At 36.4% G+C, this 19,834-nt stretch overlaps 1 protein-coding gene across 2 annotated transcripts in view; it reads right to left on the reverse strand.

Annotated features, from left to right (window-relative positions):
• The window catches only part of SEC22A (SEC22 homolog A, vesicle trafficking protein), a 61,238-nt gene that overhangs the window by 4,841 nt on the left and 36,563 nt on the right, over positions 1–19,834 (reverse strand). For both annotated transcript variants that reach the window (XM_023623146.2, NM_001309225.1), the window contains 1 exon segment: positions 7,080–7,145. In XM_023623146.2, the coding sequence (XP_023478914.1) occupies positions 7,080–7,145 (66 nt within the window).

Here is a 19,834-nt window from a genome sequence, read left to right on the forward strand (position 1 = left end):
AAAAGAAAGCCCTTGTTCACATTACATTCTAGTGGAGGGAGAACGATTATAAAAATTTTATATATATAATACCCAAATAGTTATATCTTGAAAAAGATAAAAGATGAAACAGAAAAAGAAAACAGAAGGCAGTGAGTACTATTTTAGAAGAGATAGTAAAGAAAGTACTCCCCCCAAAAAATCCGGCATTCACCTCTTCCTGCTTCATTTTTCTCCACAACGTTCTATAAACATACTTCAAAAATGTTTGTTTGTCATCTGTATTCTTCCAATAGAATCTAAGCTTCATGAAAGGGAAGATTTTTCACTATCTTGTTCATTCATTTATCTCATGTGCCCAGAAGAGTGCCTGGCACCTAAGTGCTCAATACAAATTTGCTGAATAAATGGTTTTGTAGAAGGTATCTAAAATTCACAATCTGGTAAATATAGAAATTACACGTGATTACAATGTCTTAAGAAAGAAGCACAGGTCTCTGTGTGCTCTCTGCAAATCCAGACTTCAGAATAGGAAGGACATTAGGGTGTTTGTGACAAGGAAGAAAGAATGTGGAAATGTCCTGTTAAATGTAGTTAGTTCTTATACAAATTAGGACTTTGCTTACTTAAAAGGAAGACTGCCATCCAAGCAAAAGGAATTGGAGGCACTTATTTTATCTGATTTGCATTGTGCCAAAAAAGTCGAAGAAAACTTTTTCCTTTGAAACAATTTTAGATTTAGAGAAAAGCTGCAAAAATAGCAGAGTTCCTGTATACCCTTCACCCTGCTCCCCATAATGTCATCCTCATGCCAACCATAGTATAGTCATCAAACCAGAAAATTAACATTGAAACAATACTGTTAACTAATCTACAGACTTTATTCAAATTTTGCCTGTTGTCCCACTAGGGCCCTTTTTCCGGTCCAGAATCCAATCTAGGATTCCATATTGCATTTAGTTGTCACGTCTCCTCAAATCTGTAACAGCTCCTCAAGTCTGTCTTTGTTTTTCACGACCTTGACAGTCTTAAAGAGTACTGCTCAGTTATTTTGTAGAATGTCCCTTAAATTTGTTTGTCTGATGTTTTCTCAAGATTGAAGTGAGAATATGCAATTTTGGCAAGACTACCACAGAAGGTGATGTGTAATATGTCTTATTACTGGTGATGTTAACTTTGATCTCTTGGTAAAGTGGTGTCTGACAGGTTTCTCCACTGTGAAGTTACTATTTTTCCCTTTGTAACTAGTAGGAGGGGAAATAGAGACATTATCAGGTGAAAGAAGACTAACAGAATTTGTTGCCTACAGATATACCCTAAAAGAATGGCTAAAGGGAATTCTCTAAACAGAAAGGAAACAATAAAGAAGGAACCTTGGTGCATTGAGAAAGCAAAAAGAACACAGCCAGCAAAAATACAGGTAAATATAATAGGTTCTCCTTCTCCTGAGTTTTCTAAATTATGTTTGATGGCTGAAGTAAAAATTGTAACATTGTCTGATGTGGTTTTAAGTATATGTAGAGGAAATACTTAAGACAATTATATTATAAACAGAGGAAATCAAAGGCACATAAAGGAAGGTGCAGTTTCTATGCTTCATTTGAACTGGCAAAATGACAATACCAGAAAACTGCGATAAGTATGTATAATGTAATATCTAGAGCAACCATTTAAAAAGCTATACAAAGAGATACAAAAACATTACAGATAAATCAAAATGGAGTTCTAAAAAATGTTTAAGTAAACCACAGGAAGAAAAAGAAAACATAAAAATGCAAAACAAAAAATAAGATGGCAGACTTAAGCCCTAACATATCAATAACTACATTAAATGTAAATGGTTTAAATACAACAATTAAAAGACAGAGATTGGCAGAGTGTATTAAAAAACAAATCAACTCTATGTTGTCTACCACAAACTCACTTCAAATGATATAGGCAAATTGAAAGTAAAAGTAAGGAAAAGGATATATCATACAAACATTAACCAAAAGAAAGCAGGAGAGGCTATATCAATGTCACATAAATATAAAAATATTTAAGAGGGGCTGGCCCGATGGAGTACTGATTAAGTTTACACACTCTGCTTTGATGGCCCACGGTTCATGAGTTTGGATCCCTGGTGTGGACCTACACATTTCTCATCAAGCCATGCTGTCCCACATACAAAACAGAGGAAGACTGGCAACAGATGTTAGCTCAGAGCCAATCTTCCTCACTTAAAAAAAAAATCAAAGAAAATAATCAGGGATAGACAGGGATATTATAGACTGATAAACAGATCAATCCATCCAGAAGACACAGCAATTCTAAATGTGTACGAACCAAATAACAGAGTTGCAAAATATGTGAAGCAAAAACTGACAGAACTGAAACGATAAATATACAAACCCACAATTATAGCTTAAAACTTCAATATTCCTCTCTCAACAACTGATAGAACAACTAGACAGAAAATCACCAAGAACACAGAAAAACTCAACACCACCATCAACTGATAGGACCTGATCAACATTTACAGAACACTGACTCAGTAACAGTAGAATACACATTCCGTTCAAGTACCCTCGGAACATACACCCAAGATAGACTGTATTCTGGGCCACAGAACAAACATCAACAAATTTAAAAGAATTAAATCACACAGAGTGTGTTTTCCAACCACAATGGACTCAAACTAGAAATCAATAATGGAAGAAAACTGGAAAATCTCCAAACACTTGGAAACTAAGAAACACAATTCTAAATAATCCATAGGTCAAAGAGGAAGTCACAAGGAAAAAAACTTTTAAATACACTGAATTAAATGAAAATGAAAATACAACATATCAAAATCTATAGGTCACAGTTAACAAAGTGCTAAGAGGAAAACTTATAACAACAAATGTATACATTACAAAAGAGAAAATTTTGAAACGAGTCATCTAAGCTCCCATCTCAAGAACCTAGGGAAAGAAGAGCCAAATAAACCCAAAGCAAAGTAAGCATGAGGAAGAAAATAAGAAAAGGGCAGAAATCAATAAAGTAGAAAACAGGGGGAAAACCCACAAAGAGCAGTTTCTTTGAAAAGATCAATGAAATTAAGTAAGACTGACAAAGAAAAAGAGAGAAGATACAAATTACCAATATGAGGAATAAAACAGAGACTATCGCTACAGATCCTACAGACATCAATAGGACAGTAAGTTAATACTACAACCAATTCCACACACGTAAATTTGGTAACAGCTGAAATGGACCACTTTCTTATAAAACACAAACTACCATAATTCACCCATTATAAAACAGATAATTTGAATAACCCTATAACTATTAAGAAAATTCAGCTTCAGACATATTATATAGACACAGTAATCAAAACTATGTGGGACTGGCAGAGGGATGGACACACAGATCAATGGAACAGAATATAAAACCCAAAAATCTACTCACACAAATATGCCCAATTGATTTTTGACAAAAGATGCAAAAGCGATTCAGTGGAGAAAAAAATAGCCTTTTCAACAAAAGGTGCTGAAGCAACTGGCCATCCATTCATTGGCGCGCACACACACACACTCAAAACCCCTCAATCTAATCTAAGTCTCACATCTTATACAATCTTACACAAAAAACTTACCTCAAAATGGATCATGAACTTAAATGTAAAACACAAAACTATAAAACTTCTAGAAAAAGACATAAGAGAAAATCTTCAGGATCTGGGGGTAGGCAAAGAGTTCTTAGACTTGATACCACAAACATGATCCATAAAAGGAAAAACTGCTAAAATGAACTTTATCAAAATTAAAAACTATTTTGCAAGAGACCCAGTTAAAAGAATGAAAAGACAAGCTACAGACTTGGAGACTATTTGCAAACTACTTATCTGACAAAGGACTAATGTCTAGAACGTACAAAGAACTCTCAAACTTGACAGTAAAAAAACAATCCAGTTAGAAGATAGGCAAAAGACATGAACAGACATTTCACCCAAGAGGATATATAGATGACAAGCACACAAAACGATGTTTGACATCATTAGCCACTAGGGAAACAAAAATTAAAACCACAGTGAGGTATCAGGAAACACCTATCTGAATGGCTAAAATGAAAAATAGTGATAACACCAAATGCTGGAGAAGGTGCAGAGAAACTGGATCATTCACACAATGCTAGTGGGAGTGTAAAATGGTATGCTACTCTACAACAAAACTACTATGCTACTCTCAACAAAACTAAGCATGCAACTACCATATGACCTAGCAACTGCAGTCCTGGGCATTTATCTCAGAGAAATAAGGACTTGTGTTCACACAAAAACCTGTTCATGAATGTTTAAACAGCTTTATTTCTAACAGCCAAACACTGAAAAAAACTCAGATGTTCTTCAAAAGGTGAATGACTAAACAAACTGCGGTACATCCAGACCATGGAATACTATTCAGCAATAAAAAGGAACAAATCCATTGATGTATGCAACAACTTGGATGTATCTCCAGATAATCATGCTGAGTAAAAAAGTGCTGATCACAAAAGGTTACATACTATATGGTTACATTTATATAACATACATAAAATGAGAAAATTATAGAAAGGCAGAACACATTAGTGGTTGCCAGAGAGTAAGGGACAGGAGGGAAGTGGATGTGGCTATAAAAGGGCAACACAAGGGGTCTCTGTGGTGATAGGAATGTTCTATATCTTGACTGCATCAACATCAATATTCTGGTTGTGATACTGTATTACAGTTTTGCAAGATGGTACCTTTGGGGGGGGACCAGGTGAGGGTTATATAGGGTCTTTTTTACAACTCCATGTGAATCTATAATCATCTAAAAATTATAAATTTAATAAGAAAAACAACTTTACACATACATATTTGTCTGCAACTTACTTTATAGGCTAACATACACACTATATGCACACACAGGGAGTAAGATAAAGCACGTGTTGGTGACTCTAGGTATACTAGTCTTTCAACTTTTCTGTAAGTTTTCAAAATAAAATGTTGAAGGAAAAGGAACAGTCTTGAGTTTCTTCACAGATCCTTTGATTTCCTATTTGAAATGTTCCATATCAAGATTACCCTTCTCTGGCTGAGCTCTGTGCTTCCATTAGCACTCACAGCCTGGAGAAACAGGCAACAAACCATGTAGTAGTGGCCTTTGAGGTCTGATGTAAAAGGGATTAGAAAATATCCTGACAACTGGAGACAGAGCATGCTATATGGTAAAATGTAATCATCTAAGTTTTACTGCAGAAACAAACAGCATTGTTATCACTCTGCTCAGCATATTTGGAAAGTATGCAGTTTCATGCCTGTCAATATGAAGGAAACTGGTTTCTTGCTTTCCTTTTTTAAAGCATGAATTTGTTTACTTCTCTCAAGTAAAAGAACACCTGAGTGACGCTCCACCGTAAGGCAACTCTTAGAACTCTTTTCAGCTGTTGAATGTAACAGAAGTGTGTATCTGTAGGCAAGAGCACTGGTTCTGGAGTCACACAGACCTGCGTTCAAGTCAGACTGGCTATAAGAACTGTCTAGGCCTCAGTGAAAAACAGCGTATCAAGATAACAGGATTCGTGTGGGGCTTTCTGTGAGGATGTAACAGTACAAGGAATGTAAAGGGCTTCACACATAGTAAGCTCAATACATTTTGCTATTGTTATTAGCATTTAAAATTATTTCATTAAGACAAAACAACCAAAAGCATATTTTATAAGCATAATTGTTCATGAAATTATTTTAAAGTTAATGTTTACCTCACATTGTTAAAATGCACAGAAAAGTTATAAAATTATAATTTTATAGCGTTATAAAAATTATACAAATATAGAGACAGCATGATATAGTGGAAAGAACATGATATTTAAAATCAGAAGACTCAGGGTTAAGTCCTGACACCACCCCTTACTGGCTGTGTGATCCCCTGCTAGTGCTGAAACTGGATTTCTCATTTTCAAAAAGGAGATTATATCCTCTGTATGACAGGACTGTAGAAATTAAAGTAGAAAATCTACACAAGAATACCTCATAAAGCAAATCACTTGTGACATTAAAAAATACAAGTTTTCAAATTTCCTGCATAAAATATTATAATTAAATCTATCAAATCTGACAAAAAATTTCTGGAAATAACATAAATGATTAAGAAAAATTAGGGGATTCTAAAAAATGGGGCCAGTGAAACTAAAATTTCTTATATGTCTTTACATAAGAGTCAAATGCACATATTCAAAGTATTTCCCTAAAGTCTTCTACTGAGTTTTAGGTAGCCTTTTATTTGCAGGCGTGAATCTTTCGAACGTTTTTTCTATGCAAACCAGAGAAATGTGTGACTTATAAAAGTTAGGTCAAAAGAGCTTGCTTGCTCTAATGTGTTTTAGCCAAGACATTCATGAGTTTGGCTAACTGGCATGGTTACCTTTCCCTTCCCTAGGAATCTGTGCCTCCTCTGGTCCTGGAAATGCAAGTACCCATCTCCCTATCACCCAGGTGCAAAACCTCCTCCTTCGAGTCTGGAGTCTCGTATCTATTCTGTCTCCAAGTCCTAGAGTCTTCCTTCTCAGCAGACTCTCTGAGAGTCTCTCCTTTTGTTCTCTATTCCTATCATTGCCATGGTTTATGCTTTCATTACCCTCTGCCTGAAGTAATGTAATCACCTCCCAACTAATTTCCTTGCTTCTGATCTCTCTGCTCTGACAATGCATCCTAGGCATCACTGCTACACTAAATATCCTAAAATCCTGCTTTTTCTGTTTCCTATTCAAAGACTTTCCCCAAAGTACAAAATCCTCAGCCTGGAGTATAAGCAGAGCCTGGAAGCTGAATAATCAGTCACCAGGAAATCTAGGAGTAGCCTTTACTGCCACAGGCAGATGACATACTGCCACTGACGCCCAGCACAGGATGGGGCGAACGCTGAGTTCGCTAGGATCTATACCCACTCAAAATACAGATCTACGTCACGAAGCTAAGAGAGGCTCCAATGAAAAGGGAGGCAAAGAACCCAGACACTATTTTTATTTATTTAAAGTACCCAAGCAATTATTGGAATTGATAACCTGAAACAAACAATAATGGAAAAGTGTTTCTTAAAAGATGGAAGAGAACCTACCTGATAAAGGCAGGCTGCAGTTCCGAGGAAAAATGCAACAATGTAATTAAAATCCTCACCATCACTCTGCAAAAACAAAACAAAAATTACTTTTTTTTCTGGTGGAAGCCCACCTCAAGAAACAATCCATAGTGATAGGACACAACAACGTTTATGCACAAACGGTCAAATTTTTCACAAAGTAGAATACTAAAATTCTCAAAAGTCCTAAAATGGAAACATAAAATATATCATAAGAACCAAGGAGTGTAAGGTAGAGAAAGACTACCAGAGCTCCTCCACGTCTTGGCCTCCCAATCAATTTCATTTTACCCAAGAGAAGACGAAAGCCAATGGGAAAAAGTTTCTATATAATGTAAAAAGCCTCTCTTCTCTATACTAAAGAAACCATACAAAAATGCACAACACCCCAGTGGCCTATAAAGGTAGTCCTGCTCACTAGGTCACTATTTGACTCAAATAAATATTGACAAACTTTACTATCTAGTAAGCACATCACGGAATTGTCCAATAAAGTAATTTGACATGATTTTTAAAAAAAACTGAAAAGCTACTGTCCACTAGAGTGTGCTAAATCCCAATGAGAAAAGTTAGTCATACACGCTATGCTAGAAAAATAGCCACCCAGAGGAAAAACAGACAGATAATGCATAGAGTATTTCTTTTAAAAGAAAACTAATGGAGACATGTAACAATCCATATTTTCCTATTCCTTTTTGATTCCCCTTAAATATCCACATTTATCGCTTCCTTCAATGTTTTTATGAAGTAGAACATAAAGACCAGACAGGAGCATTAAATTTCTTTCTTCCAAGCAGGAGCATTAAATTCATCCCTTATTTCAGAGAAAATATCTTTATACAATGAAAACTTCCATAAGACATGGAAGTGTCTCTCATGACCATGTCTTCATGAAACAATATAAAGAGAAAATTCCTTTTCCACTTGTTATTGGGCAACAGAACTGACTGCAAGGCAGAGGAAGAGTGGCTTATCCTAGTGAGATGATCTTGAAATAGGAAACATTAATCTGTCTGAGATGCTTAGGTCAGTTCCACCCGAGAGGCAGAGAAGGTCAACACGAAACCTTTCCTCTTTTAACAATTCTAAGACTTTAAATAAGTTCTGATTGATTATTTTCTTCTTTAGTCCTTTATTTTTTGAATGATCTTCTTTCTGATTATAAAAGTTCATGTTCATTGCAGAGAATTTGGAAACCGGATTTTTACAAAGGAGAAATTCATACAGTCTATAACGCCACAACTATGGGAGAATTACTGCTAACCATGTCATGCATTTCCTTCAAACCTTTTATGTACAAAAATATATGTATGTTTAAAAAGTGGAATCATACTTTTATATACTGTCTTTCAGTACTTCATATTATAAACACTTTCTCAAGATACTAAATACTCCTTAACCACATGATTTGTAACGAATATGTAACCTTTCATTGTGGGAATATACCATAATTTAATTATTGTCCTACAATTGGATATTATTTTTCCTCTACACTATCACTTTATAACTCTCTTAATGGCCTTTGGAACACTTAAGAGCGTGTTTTTGGAGTCAAATCTGGGTTCAAACTTTTACTACTAGCTGTACGATCTTAGATTATTTATTTAACTTCAATTTCCTTTTTGAAAAATCAAAGTTGTAGAGGTTAAATAACATTTGCAAACACATAGAACAATAACTGGCACACAGTAAGAACTAAAAACATTCATTAACTTCCCTCTCCCTGAGGTTACTGTCTACATCATTCATCAGATGATTAGATTAGCTTTCAGGATTGCTTAAACCTCTAGGCTACTGGCCTTATCTTCTCAATTAGACCCTAACCTTTCTTCAAGACAGAAAATAAATCTTACTACTTGCAAGAAACTGTACACATAGTAGGAATTCAACAAGTGCATGCTAAATTGAGTTGAGCTTGAAAAATTTTTATTTCTCCTTGCTAAAGAGAAGATTATTGATAAACACACGCTTCCATTCAATAAATATTTATTAAGCACTTATGGGACAGGTACAGTGTTACTAGATCCAGGACAGAACCAATTAAGTCCACACTAACTCAGGGAACACAGGCTCTACTCAAGAAAGCAGATGCATAAACCAACAGTTCCCACCCAAAGTGACAGCTGACAAGAGAGGTGTGTGTACAGGGTACTAAGGGAGCCTACTGGAGACATATCTAACACTGCCTGGATTAAAAAGGGTCAGGCAAGGTTTGCCAGAGGAAGTAAAGCTTACTCTGGGTATTGATGGATGAACTGACAAGGCAGACAGGGTGGGAAGAGAATTCCAGGCAAAGCACGTGCAGTCTCAACAAGGGAAGAGACTAAGATGACTCGAAGGTTTGTTGTTTAGGTGACATTTGAATGACACCATTCATTAAACTGGGAGTATTGAAGGAAAAGTAGATTTGAGAGCAGGAAAAATTGAGTTCATTTTGGACATGTTATTTTGGAGCTGCTAGTGGGACATCCAAATAATTATATTTAGTAGATATTTAAGTCAGCTTCAGGAAAGAGTTTGACCTAGAGATCTAGCTTAGTAGTTATCTATTTCAATAGCAGTTAAATGAAAGAAACCAACTGCAAGTCTTAATTCTTGACTGGCTCCTAGAATGGAGAGAGAAAAAAGCACTATAAAGGATATTTGGGGTCAATTATGGAAATCCAAATACAGATTTTATGTTAGATAATACTGCACTGATCTTAAATTTCTTTGGTGTAATAAAGGTATTGTGATTATGTAGGAGAATGTCTCAGTCCTTAAGACATACATATCTAATATTTTTGGAACAAACTGTCAGGATACCCATAATGTTACTTTCAAATGATTCAGCAAAAAAAGGAAATAGAGAAAGGAAGAAAGAGAGGTAGCTAGGTAGGTATACAGGTCAATGTTAATTGTTCTGTTTTCTAAACCTTTTTATAAGTTTGAATTCTTTCAAAATAAAATGTTGTGCAGTGGGGGGAAAAGATACAAATGAAAAAATGCTATGCATCCACTAAAAAGAATGTAATAGATGTCTATATCCTGATATGAAATGATCTCCTACATACTGTTAGGTAGAAAAAGATGCAAATCGGTATGAAGAATAAATAGAAATAATTTTAAAATAATAATTACATAAGTAAATATATAAAATACATGTACCAGGATATGCACATAATCTCTCTAGAAGCATACACCAGGGGTTGATTCTGCAGAGGAAAAATGGCAAGAAATTACTTATTGTGAAAATTACAGGCTTTGAAATTTAACATGTACCCTTTTTACTGTGTGTATGCAAATATGTGGATGTATGTATATGCACATGTATTAACTTTACTTTAAAAAGGCCATTATAAAAATAGCAAAGAAGAAGGTATAGTTAGAAGAATATAAAGCCAAGGACAGAACACTGGAGAACACCACTATTTAAAGGACAGGTGGAGGAAGAAAGTTTACCAAATAAACTGAGGAACAGCAAGAGAAAGGAAAAAAAATATAACAGGAGAAAATTGTTTCATGGAAATGAAGGGATGAGAGCATGCCAAGAAGAATAATCTAACACATCAAACTATTAATAGTGATTTATTTACTTTTAAATTTTCTAAAATAAACATTATTTTTGAAACTAAACAGTGAATTATTTTTAAAAGGAAGACTGAACAGTATGTGAGAGGAGGCAGAGAGAGCACATAGGACAAGGTCTCAAGAGTGGCTGCAATATTTGGCAATCAGGATACTGGTGAGCTTACTGGTCAGTGTTTGAAAGAATTATGAGGGCAAAAAAGAGATCGCAGTAGACTGAGAGGAGAGGTAAGAGAGTGGGGACAACAAATATAGTCTACTCTTTCAAAAAATTAGAGGAGAACATACACCAAGAGGTATTTTGGGTTTTCTGTTTGTTTTTTTTTAAAGATTGGCAGCCTACAGCACGTTTATGGGCTGAGAAAAAAGAGCCAGTGGAGAGAAAGCAGATGAAATGTAGGTGAAGAAATAGCTAGAGGTTGGGGGCAGGTGAGGCAGAGGTTCACAGAGGGGAAAGAAGTAGGAGCAGGAGGAAAGACAGAGGCAAAGATGGAGGCATGTGCAGGCAGAGGTAAGGAGTACAAATAAAAATTTTAAAAACCTCACATTCACCTCTGGGGGATGCTAAGATACCAACATACTGCTTTGAAAACTAACAAATAAAGGGAAAGAAAAAAATATATATATTTTGGTGAGAAAGAATGTCCCTGAGCTAACATCTATCGCCAATCTTCCTCTTTTTGCATGAGGAAGATCATCCCCGAGCTAATATCTGTGACAATCTTCCTGCATTATTGTATGTGGGACGCTGCCACAGCATGGCTTGATGAGCGGTGTGCAGGTCTGCACCCAGGATCTGAACCTGCAAGCTGGGGCAGCCAAAGTGGAGTGCATGAACTTAACCACTATGCCACCAGGCCAGCCCAAGAATATGTTTTTTAAAAGGCAAAGATGAAGAGGTAAACAGAGGCTCCATATAATAGCCACACAATATAATAAGATGATACTATTAAAAATGGTCGTAATAATTGGGAAATACTCACTTTTTAATCTTAAGTGGAAAAAGGACACAAAATTATATAATGGATATGTATAGAAGATATATGTGCATGTATATATATACATATATAAAACAAAGAAAATTTGGGGATGATTTTTTTTTCCTTATAGATTTTCCCCCAATTCGTTAACAATGAGCACAGAATCAGGAAAAACACTTTTCTTTTGAAAGAAAGCAAGCCTTGCATCTTAGCAAAGATATCATGCCATTAAACAAATACTTCCACTGAGTTTAACAGGTATCTAATTTCTTTAAAAGGTATTAACAAATCGATGGAAAACAAAGAATTCAAGGAATAAAAGCAAGTTGATGACTTCTGCTTTGTAGTGGCCACCATAAACAGTTTTAGAATCAGAGAGGCTTAGAACATTACTACTGAAGTGGTCTTTGAACTATGTAGTCTAAAACCTTCACCTTGCATAATAGGAAAATGAGATTCAAGAAGGTAAAGTAACCCATCCAAGGTCACAAAGTTAGTTACTGGCAGATGGGAACCAGGTATCTTGACTTCTAGGCCAGCATATCTACTGCTATCTCAGAATACTCAATTTTTTTCTATTGCACCACATGCAAATTATTTCTAGGTTGGCATCAGCCTAATTAATACCATTGTTTCAAGGCTGATCCTTAAAGGAACACAGGCAATGTAAACCCAATGTGATAAAAGCTTATGCATTCATGAGGTGCCAACTGACAATAAACTTACTAACATCTCTAAACTCAGAACAAAGTTAGGAAATGAGTGAAAATCATCTAATTTACACATTACTGTGAACACCAAATCAAATTTATCAACTTAAAAAAAACTATACTCATCCTAAACCTCCCCATTCTGAACTTAGACACCAAAGAAAAACTTCGGTGCTATATATTTTAATGAATCCCTCATTATCACTCTAAGAGGCAGCTTTTTAATCTAGGAGAAACAAACTTGTGCTGAATCTTCAAACAACATTAATAGTATACAGGAATGTTGATTCATGTGGGTTTTCAAATTTAAAAGTGCCTCAGGCATCAAATTACATACTAGAAGATAAATGTGGGAATCATTTTTAGCATTCAAAAAGAGTATTTAGAATTCACAGCCTTAAAAAAGTAAACTTTAATATCGATATATTGCTCACACTCAGGAAATACACTACATATTTTCAGCTAGATCTAAAAATACGATCCCCAAATAAATCCTTTGCTCTTAAATCAAGTTTTAGAGAAAGGTGGAGGCCACTTAATCTGGGTACGGCCTTTCCACCTCCTCTATCACCACCATGATCTGAATAACACCACTGCAAATAACTTCAAAATAGATAAAGGTTTAAGTCCCATGTCCTGGAATTTGCACTCAAATCTACATAACAGACCACTTCAAAAAGATCTACTTTTACTGACCAAATATTGTCTACAGCAACTCTAGAGATTATTCCTAACACAAAATACAACGATGAACCAGAGAGAAGGCTAAGAGTATATCTTAAATTCAATGGCTTTAGTGAGAATAAAAAGGACTTTTACCCAATACAAGTCAAAGACAATGACAAAATAGACCCTAATGAGGGGAAATTAAAAGTGAAAGACCTCAGGTCACCAATTTTGTATATATTTTCTTTCAGGTTAATCCGGGCTATAAAGAATGCACTTGTTGAAATTAACCTAGTGTGCACCCCTAAACCTACCCGGCTTAAAACTCTAGTTTATCACAGTGCCCCTCTGCATTCTGACATTTAATTTTCTCCTTTGTTTGCCTATCGTCCATTCCATCTTCTAGGACATGGAGTCCTTAGAAGGCAGATACGTCCAACACTGCACAGTGCTCTGCATTTCTCCTCATAACAAAACAAAGAAAAATATTTCCAAGCACTGGTCACTTACCAGAACATTTTTCTCTACAAAGATGTAAAATCCCCAATGACTGGAGCAACATGAATCTCTATTTTTGGTCCAGTAAATTTCCCAAAACAGTGATTCTCATTTACGTGAGGGAATCAGAATCTGCTGGAAAATCTTTTAAAGGTACCAATGGGTGACAAACTACCTATGGACTACATTGCCCCCAACTCTGTACTCTGTTGTCCCCTTGCTCCTCTCTCTGAGCATCAATGTTTTAGGAACCTCAACTACTGATGAGTATATGCGGAATACGTCAGGTGGTTATCGCAGAACAAAGATTTAGAACAATGGTAAGGGAACAACATAACCAGGTTCCCCTAGTTTCCAGATAGCTAGGAATCCCACATGGACCAATTTAGTTTTCTGGATCAAGTGACAAAGAAATATTGTTGGAATAAATTTACTCTAGGACAACTGTGAAAAAGAAAGGACTCCATATCAACATAAAGACACATCTTTAAAGATACAACTATCCAGAGAGTCCCCAAATTATAAATGCTCTACTAATAAAAAAGACCACTCTAACTTTTTCCCTATTCATAATTTACCCCATGCCTCTTCCACACCCTACCACCGCAGTTTAAAGGAACTGCTTAAAACAAACAAAAAACTTTGAAGCTTCTAGGGAAACCGTGGACTCTAAGATAGAGGCAGGAAGAAGCTAGAAAAACCTGGGGAACATGTTCAGGTTCCGCTTACGCCCCCACAGAAATATTTACTTTGCTCTGCCTAAAACTTTTGTTACTTGAAAATCTATCTATTAAGTTGGGTTAACAAAAGCTGTCTTTTTTTTTTTCTGCTTACATAACAGGTGCTAATAACTATTCACTTTTATTATTTAAAATCTGAATAACTAATATATTCAAATGGTTCAAAGAGTAAAAATAATATGCAAAGAGATATACATTGTGAAGAGTCTCAATCCCACTCTGCTTCCCATCTGTCCAGTTTCTACCACGTTTATTTCCTTCTTATCTTTCCAGAGTTTCTTTAAGCAAATTTATGTAACTAAAATATATTGTTATTTTTCCAAGCCATCTTTGGCGGGGGTAGTTGGGGCTGAGCTGAGAGGGAATGGTGGGAGCAAGGTCAGAAGACCTGGTCTGTCCGTCTCTCACTGGCTTTCTCAAAAAGGCCACTGTTCTCAGAGGGCACAAAATTGTACATCCGACCTTGAAACATGAATCGAATTCCCAAACCCATGCTCTATACTGGCTGGGGCTCTAAGGTCCGCGCCAACCTGTGTGAAGGGGAAGACTAAGCCCCCGCACGAGAAGAGAAGGCCTGATCCACCGTTTCCTAAGGGCAGGCTGGGTGCGACAGGCTGTACTTTAACTGCTAAGTGGAGCCACACCTATCAAAAGAACATCCAAGCCCAGAGAACATGCCTCCCTTTCCCGTCTTTGTCTTAATGCTGGTGTGTGGTGGTTTTTTTTTTTTTTAATTAACAGACTTTTATCTTTAGAGCAGTTTCAGGTTTACGGAAAATTAAACAGATAGTACAGAGAGTTCCCGTATAACTGCTCTTTCCTCGGTCCACAGTTTCCTCTATTACTAACATCTTGCATTAATGTGGTACATTTTTTACACTGATGAACCCAGAGTGACACATGATTATTAACTAAAGTCCATAGTTTATGTTAGGGTTCACTCTTTGTGTTGTACATTCTACGGGTTTCGACAAATGTATAATGACATGTATCCACCATTACAGTTACGGAGCAGTTACACTGTCCTAAAAATCTCATGCTCCAACTATTTATCCCTTCCTCCCCCTAACCCCCCGCAAGCACTAATCCTTTTACTTACTGTCTCCATAGTTTTGCCTTTTCCAGAATGTCATATAGTTGGAAACACAGACTATGTAGTTTTTTCAGGCTGGCTTCTTTCATTAAGCAATATGCATTTAAGGTTTAGTCACGTCGTTTTGTGGTTTGATGGCTTCTTTCTTTTTATTACTGAATAATAATCCATTGCATGGATTGTCAGTTTGTTTATCCATTCACCTTTTGAAAGACATCTTTGTTGCTTCCAATTTTCCAAAATTATGAATAAAGCTGATACAGACATTCACATGCAGGTTTCTGTGTGGACCTAAGTTTTCTACTCATTTGGATAAATATACCTAGGAACATGATTGCTAGATCACATGGTAAGGCTATGTTTAACTTTGTGAGAAACAGCTAAACTGTCTTCCAAAGTGACTGTTATCATTTTGCATACCCATAAACAATGAATGAGAGTTCCTATTGCTCCACATCCTCATCAGCATTTGGTATTGTCAGTTTTTTGGATTTTGTCATTTTATAGATGTTTAGCGGTATCTTGTTGTTTTAATTTGCAATTTCTTAATGACATATGATGCTTAGCATCTTTTCGTATGCTTATTTGCCACCTGCATATTTACTTCAGTGAGGTGTTTGTTCAGTTCTTTTGCCCATTTTTTAACTGGGTTGTTTGCTTTCTTGAGTTTTAAGAGTTCTTTGTATGTTTTAGATACAAGCCCTTTGTCAGAACTGTTTTTGCAAATATTTTTCCCCTAGTCTCTGGCTTACCTTTTCATTCTCTTAACAATGTCCTTCAAAGAACAGAATTTTTAAAATTAAGTCCAATTTACCAATTTTTTCTTTCACAGATCACGATTTTGGTGTTGCACCAAAAATTCATCATCAAACCCAAGGTCACCTAGGTTTTCTCTGGTTACCTTTTATAAGTTTTATAGTTTTGTGTTTTACATTTAGGCCTGTGACCCTTTGAGTTAACTTTTTTGTGAAAGGTGTAAGATCTGTGTCTAAATTCATTCTTTTGCATGTGGATGTCCAGCTGTTCCAGCACCATTTGTTAGAAAGAAATCCTTTCTCCACTGAATTGTTTTTGCTCCTTTTTCAAAGATCAATTGATTATATTTGCGTGGGTATATTTCTGGGCTCTCTATTCTGTTCTACTGATCTCTCTATTCTTTTTCCAATACCACACTGTCTTAATTATTGTAGCTTAACAGTAAGTGGAAGTTGGGTACTTTCAGTCCTCTGATTTTCTTCTTTTTTCTTCTGAATTGTGCTGGCTATTCTGGGTCTTTTGCCTTTCCATATAAACTTTAGAATCACTTTGTCAGTATCCACAAAATAACTTGCTGAGATTTTGATTAGGATTGTGTTGAATCCACAGATCAAGTAGGGAAGAACCAACATCTTTACAATAATTGAGTCTTCCTATCCATGAACATGGAATATCTATTTATTTAGATCTTCTTTGATTTCTTTTATCAGAGTTTTATAGTTTTTCTCATAGAGATCTTATATATATATTGTTAGATTTATTCTTAAGTGCTTCATTTTTAGGGGTACCAATATAAATAGCATTGTGATTTTAATTTCAAATTTCAATTGTTCCTTGCTGATATATAGGAAAGCAATTGACTTTTGTGTATTAACTTTGGATCCTGTGACCTTGTTATAATCACTTATTACTTCCAGGAGTTTGTTCATTCTTTGAGATTTTCTACATAGAAAATCATGTCATCTGTGAATAAAGACAGTGGTATTTCTTCCTTCCCAATCTGTATACTCTTTTTTTTCTTTTCTTGTTTTAGTGCATTAAAACTAAGTCTTCAGGTATGATGTTGAATAGGAGTGGTGAGAGGAGAGACATCCTTACCTTGTTCCCACTCTTAAGGAGAAAGCATAGTTTCTCATCTGGTATGATGTCAGCTGTAGGGTTTCTGTTCTTTATCAAGCGGAGGAAGTTCCCCTTTATTCCTAGTTTGCTGTGAGTTTTATCATGAATGGGTATTGGATTTTGTCAAATGCTTTTTCTGCATCTGCTGATATGATATGATTTTTCTTCTTTAGACTCTTGTGTAATGGATTACACTAACTGATTTTCAAATGTTGAACCAGCTTTGCATACCTGGAATAAATCCCATTTGGTTGTGGTGTATAATTCTTTTTATACAATGTTGGATTCAATTTGCTAATATTTTGTTGAGGATTTCGGCATCTATGTTCATGAGAGAGATTCTTCTGTAATGTTGTCTTTTTAAGATGTAAATAGGCTGAGAATCAGAGCTATCAGTTAGTTACACATAGCGGTAATTAGTTTAGTAAGATTATTGTTTTTCTGAAACCTAAAAGACCTCAAATGCAACGAGGCAGAGGGAGAACATGAAACACTTAGGAATCAAGGCAGGCATTAGCGAGGTGTAGCAGCTCAAAAGCATGAAAAGCTGTAGTTTATACTACTTTCTTTAGTTTTGAAGTTGTGAATCAGAGGAGGGAAAAGGGAAGCAGTGCAGGAAGAGGACAGGATAGGATAGCATATGATAGGATATCTGAGTGCCTGAAAGAAATTATTTCCTTTAACAGGTTTTGTGAGGTACGACAGTCTTGTCTGAATTTTATCTTAAAAGCAATGTGGTCTAAGCCCCAGGTTTCACAATTTATGCGCTGTCTTCTGAGTCAGGGATGCTAAGACTCTGTGGTATAAAAGCTTTTCTCTATCCAGTCCATCTCTCCCACCTTGTTTATTAATTTGCTAATTTGAAACAACCAGAGAATTTAACCATAGAATTTTAACCTTAGAGTACCACCTTCACAATTTTTGCCAACTCTAAATACTAATTATACCATTACTAATGTAACAAATTTCATAAAGTTGAGTTTTTATTAAAGTTTATTTTAAAAGGGAAATTTTATATCTCTACCATTAATAGAAACTAGTATCCTTTACCAAACATAGATTCTACACATTAATATACATTAAATACATAATTCTTAAAATTAAAAATGTGTACCTGTCTACCACCTAAAGTCATCTATTGTGTAACCGGTGGTAAATGCGTCCTATACTTTCAGAAATACTCATCAAACGCACCCTTCTCCTTCATTTTATAAGGAATGAAACTGAGGACCAGAAACTAAGGTGAGCTATTCAAGGTCATAGAGTTAATCAGCAGCTGAGCTACAGCCAATCCTCTCTCTCTCTTACACAAACAAAAATCAACTCTTCACACACCTACACTACTGTTCTTTCCACTACATCAAGTTAAAAAAAAAATAAAGTATCTTATTTATTAGCTTTTTTCAGGCAGCAGTCTCCAAATTGCCTTTGTTTCTTTTTGGCCGGGTTGTCTAACTGGCTCAAAATTGAACTCATGATGGAATAAAGCTAACCCGGCTAGGGAACAGGGGCAAGAATACCAAGGGACAATAGCCAGCTGTCCTGTGTCTGAAAGGGAAGAGGGGCTTTACTTGAGGGCCCAGGATGTTTGGAGGAAGAACTGGGGAGTCACGAGAAACCCCCCACTCCCTCGAGGGACAGCTCAGCTGCCTGGAACCTGTGATGTCTTCTGCTCTGGGCTTCAAACAGCTGAGGACATTCAGAGGATATTCAGAATGGTGCTCTCTGCATGTTCCCCAAACTACAGTAATTTTAAAACAGAATAGAGGGGCTGGCCCTGTGGTGCAGCAGTTTAGTGCACACGTTCCCCTTTGGCGGTCCGGGGTTCGCCGGTTCAGATCCTGGGTGCGGACATGGCACGGATTGGCAAGCCATGCTGTGGTAGGCATTCCTGCGTATAAAGTAGAGGAGGATGGGCACAGATGTGAGCTCAGGGCCAGTCCTCCTCAGCAAAAAGAGGAGGATTGGCAGCAGATGTTAGCTCAGGGCTAATCTTGCCAAAAAAAACAGAATAGAAGGTGTGTTGAGTAGATTTTTGCAAATGGTATTCTGAGCTTAATGCTGAACGGCAACAAAAATAACTAATTTACAATGTGGAAGTGTCAAAAAATCTTCCGAGAAAGTAAGCAGAAACAAGGGAAAGGAAAGCTGTGCAGTTTGAAATATGCTAAACTTGAAGAAAGGAAGTTTCAAAAAGTTTACAAAAAGAATAAGAGGAGAAGTTAGTATATTCTGGTAAGCCACAGTCTCTGGAAGATCTCCACTGGAAAACAAAACAGTCGGCAATCCATGAAATAATCAGTGGTTTCACAGGTAGCCACCACCAAAAAAGGAAAAGAGCAGGTAAGTTGGAATACCCAGAGGTGGCACAAACACCTGCCCATGAATGCTCCCTTCTTTCTTCCACTCTCTGTGTCCACTCAGATCCTTCCGGGCCCAGCTTACCCTCCTCCACTAAGCCTCCTCTCCTATCCGGACTCATGCCGACTGCTCCTCTTCCAAACTCTGTGCACTTGGCTATTATTCGAGGACTTCTTTGCTTCCCCAATTCAACTCTAGGCCCTGAGACTGCAGTGCCCATGTCACACATATCTTGGCGTCCCAA

Source organism: Equus caballus, chromosome 19 (genome assembly GCF_041296265.1).
Source record: "Equus caballus isolate H_3958 breed thoroughbred chromosome 19, TB-T2T, whole genome shotgun sequence".
Taxonomy (NCBI): Eukaryota; Metazoa; Chordata; class Mammalia; order Perissodactyla; family Equidae; genus Equus; species Equus caballus.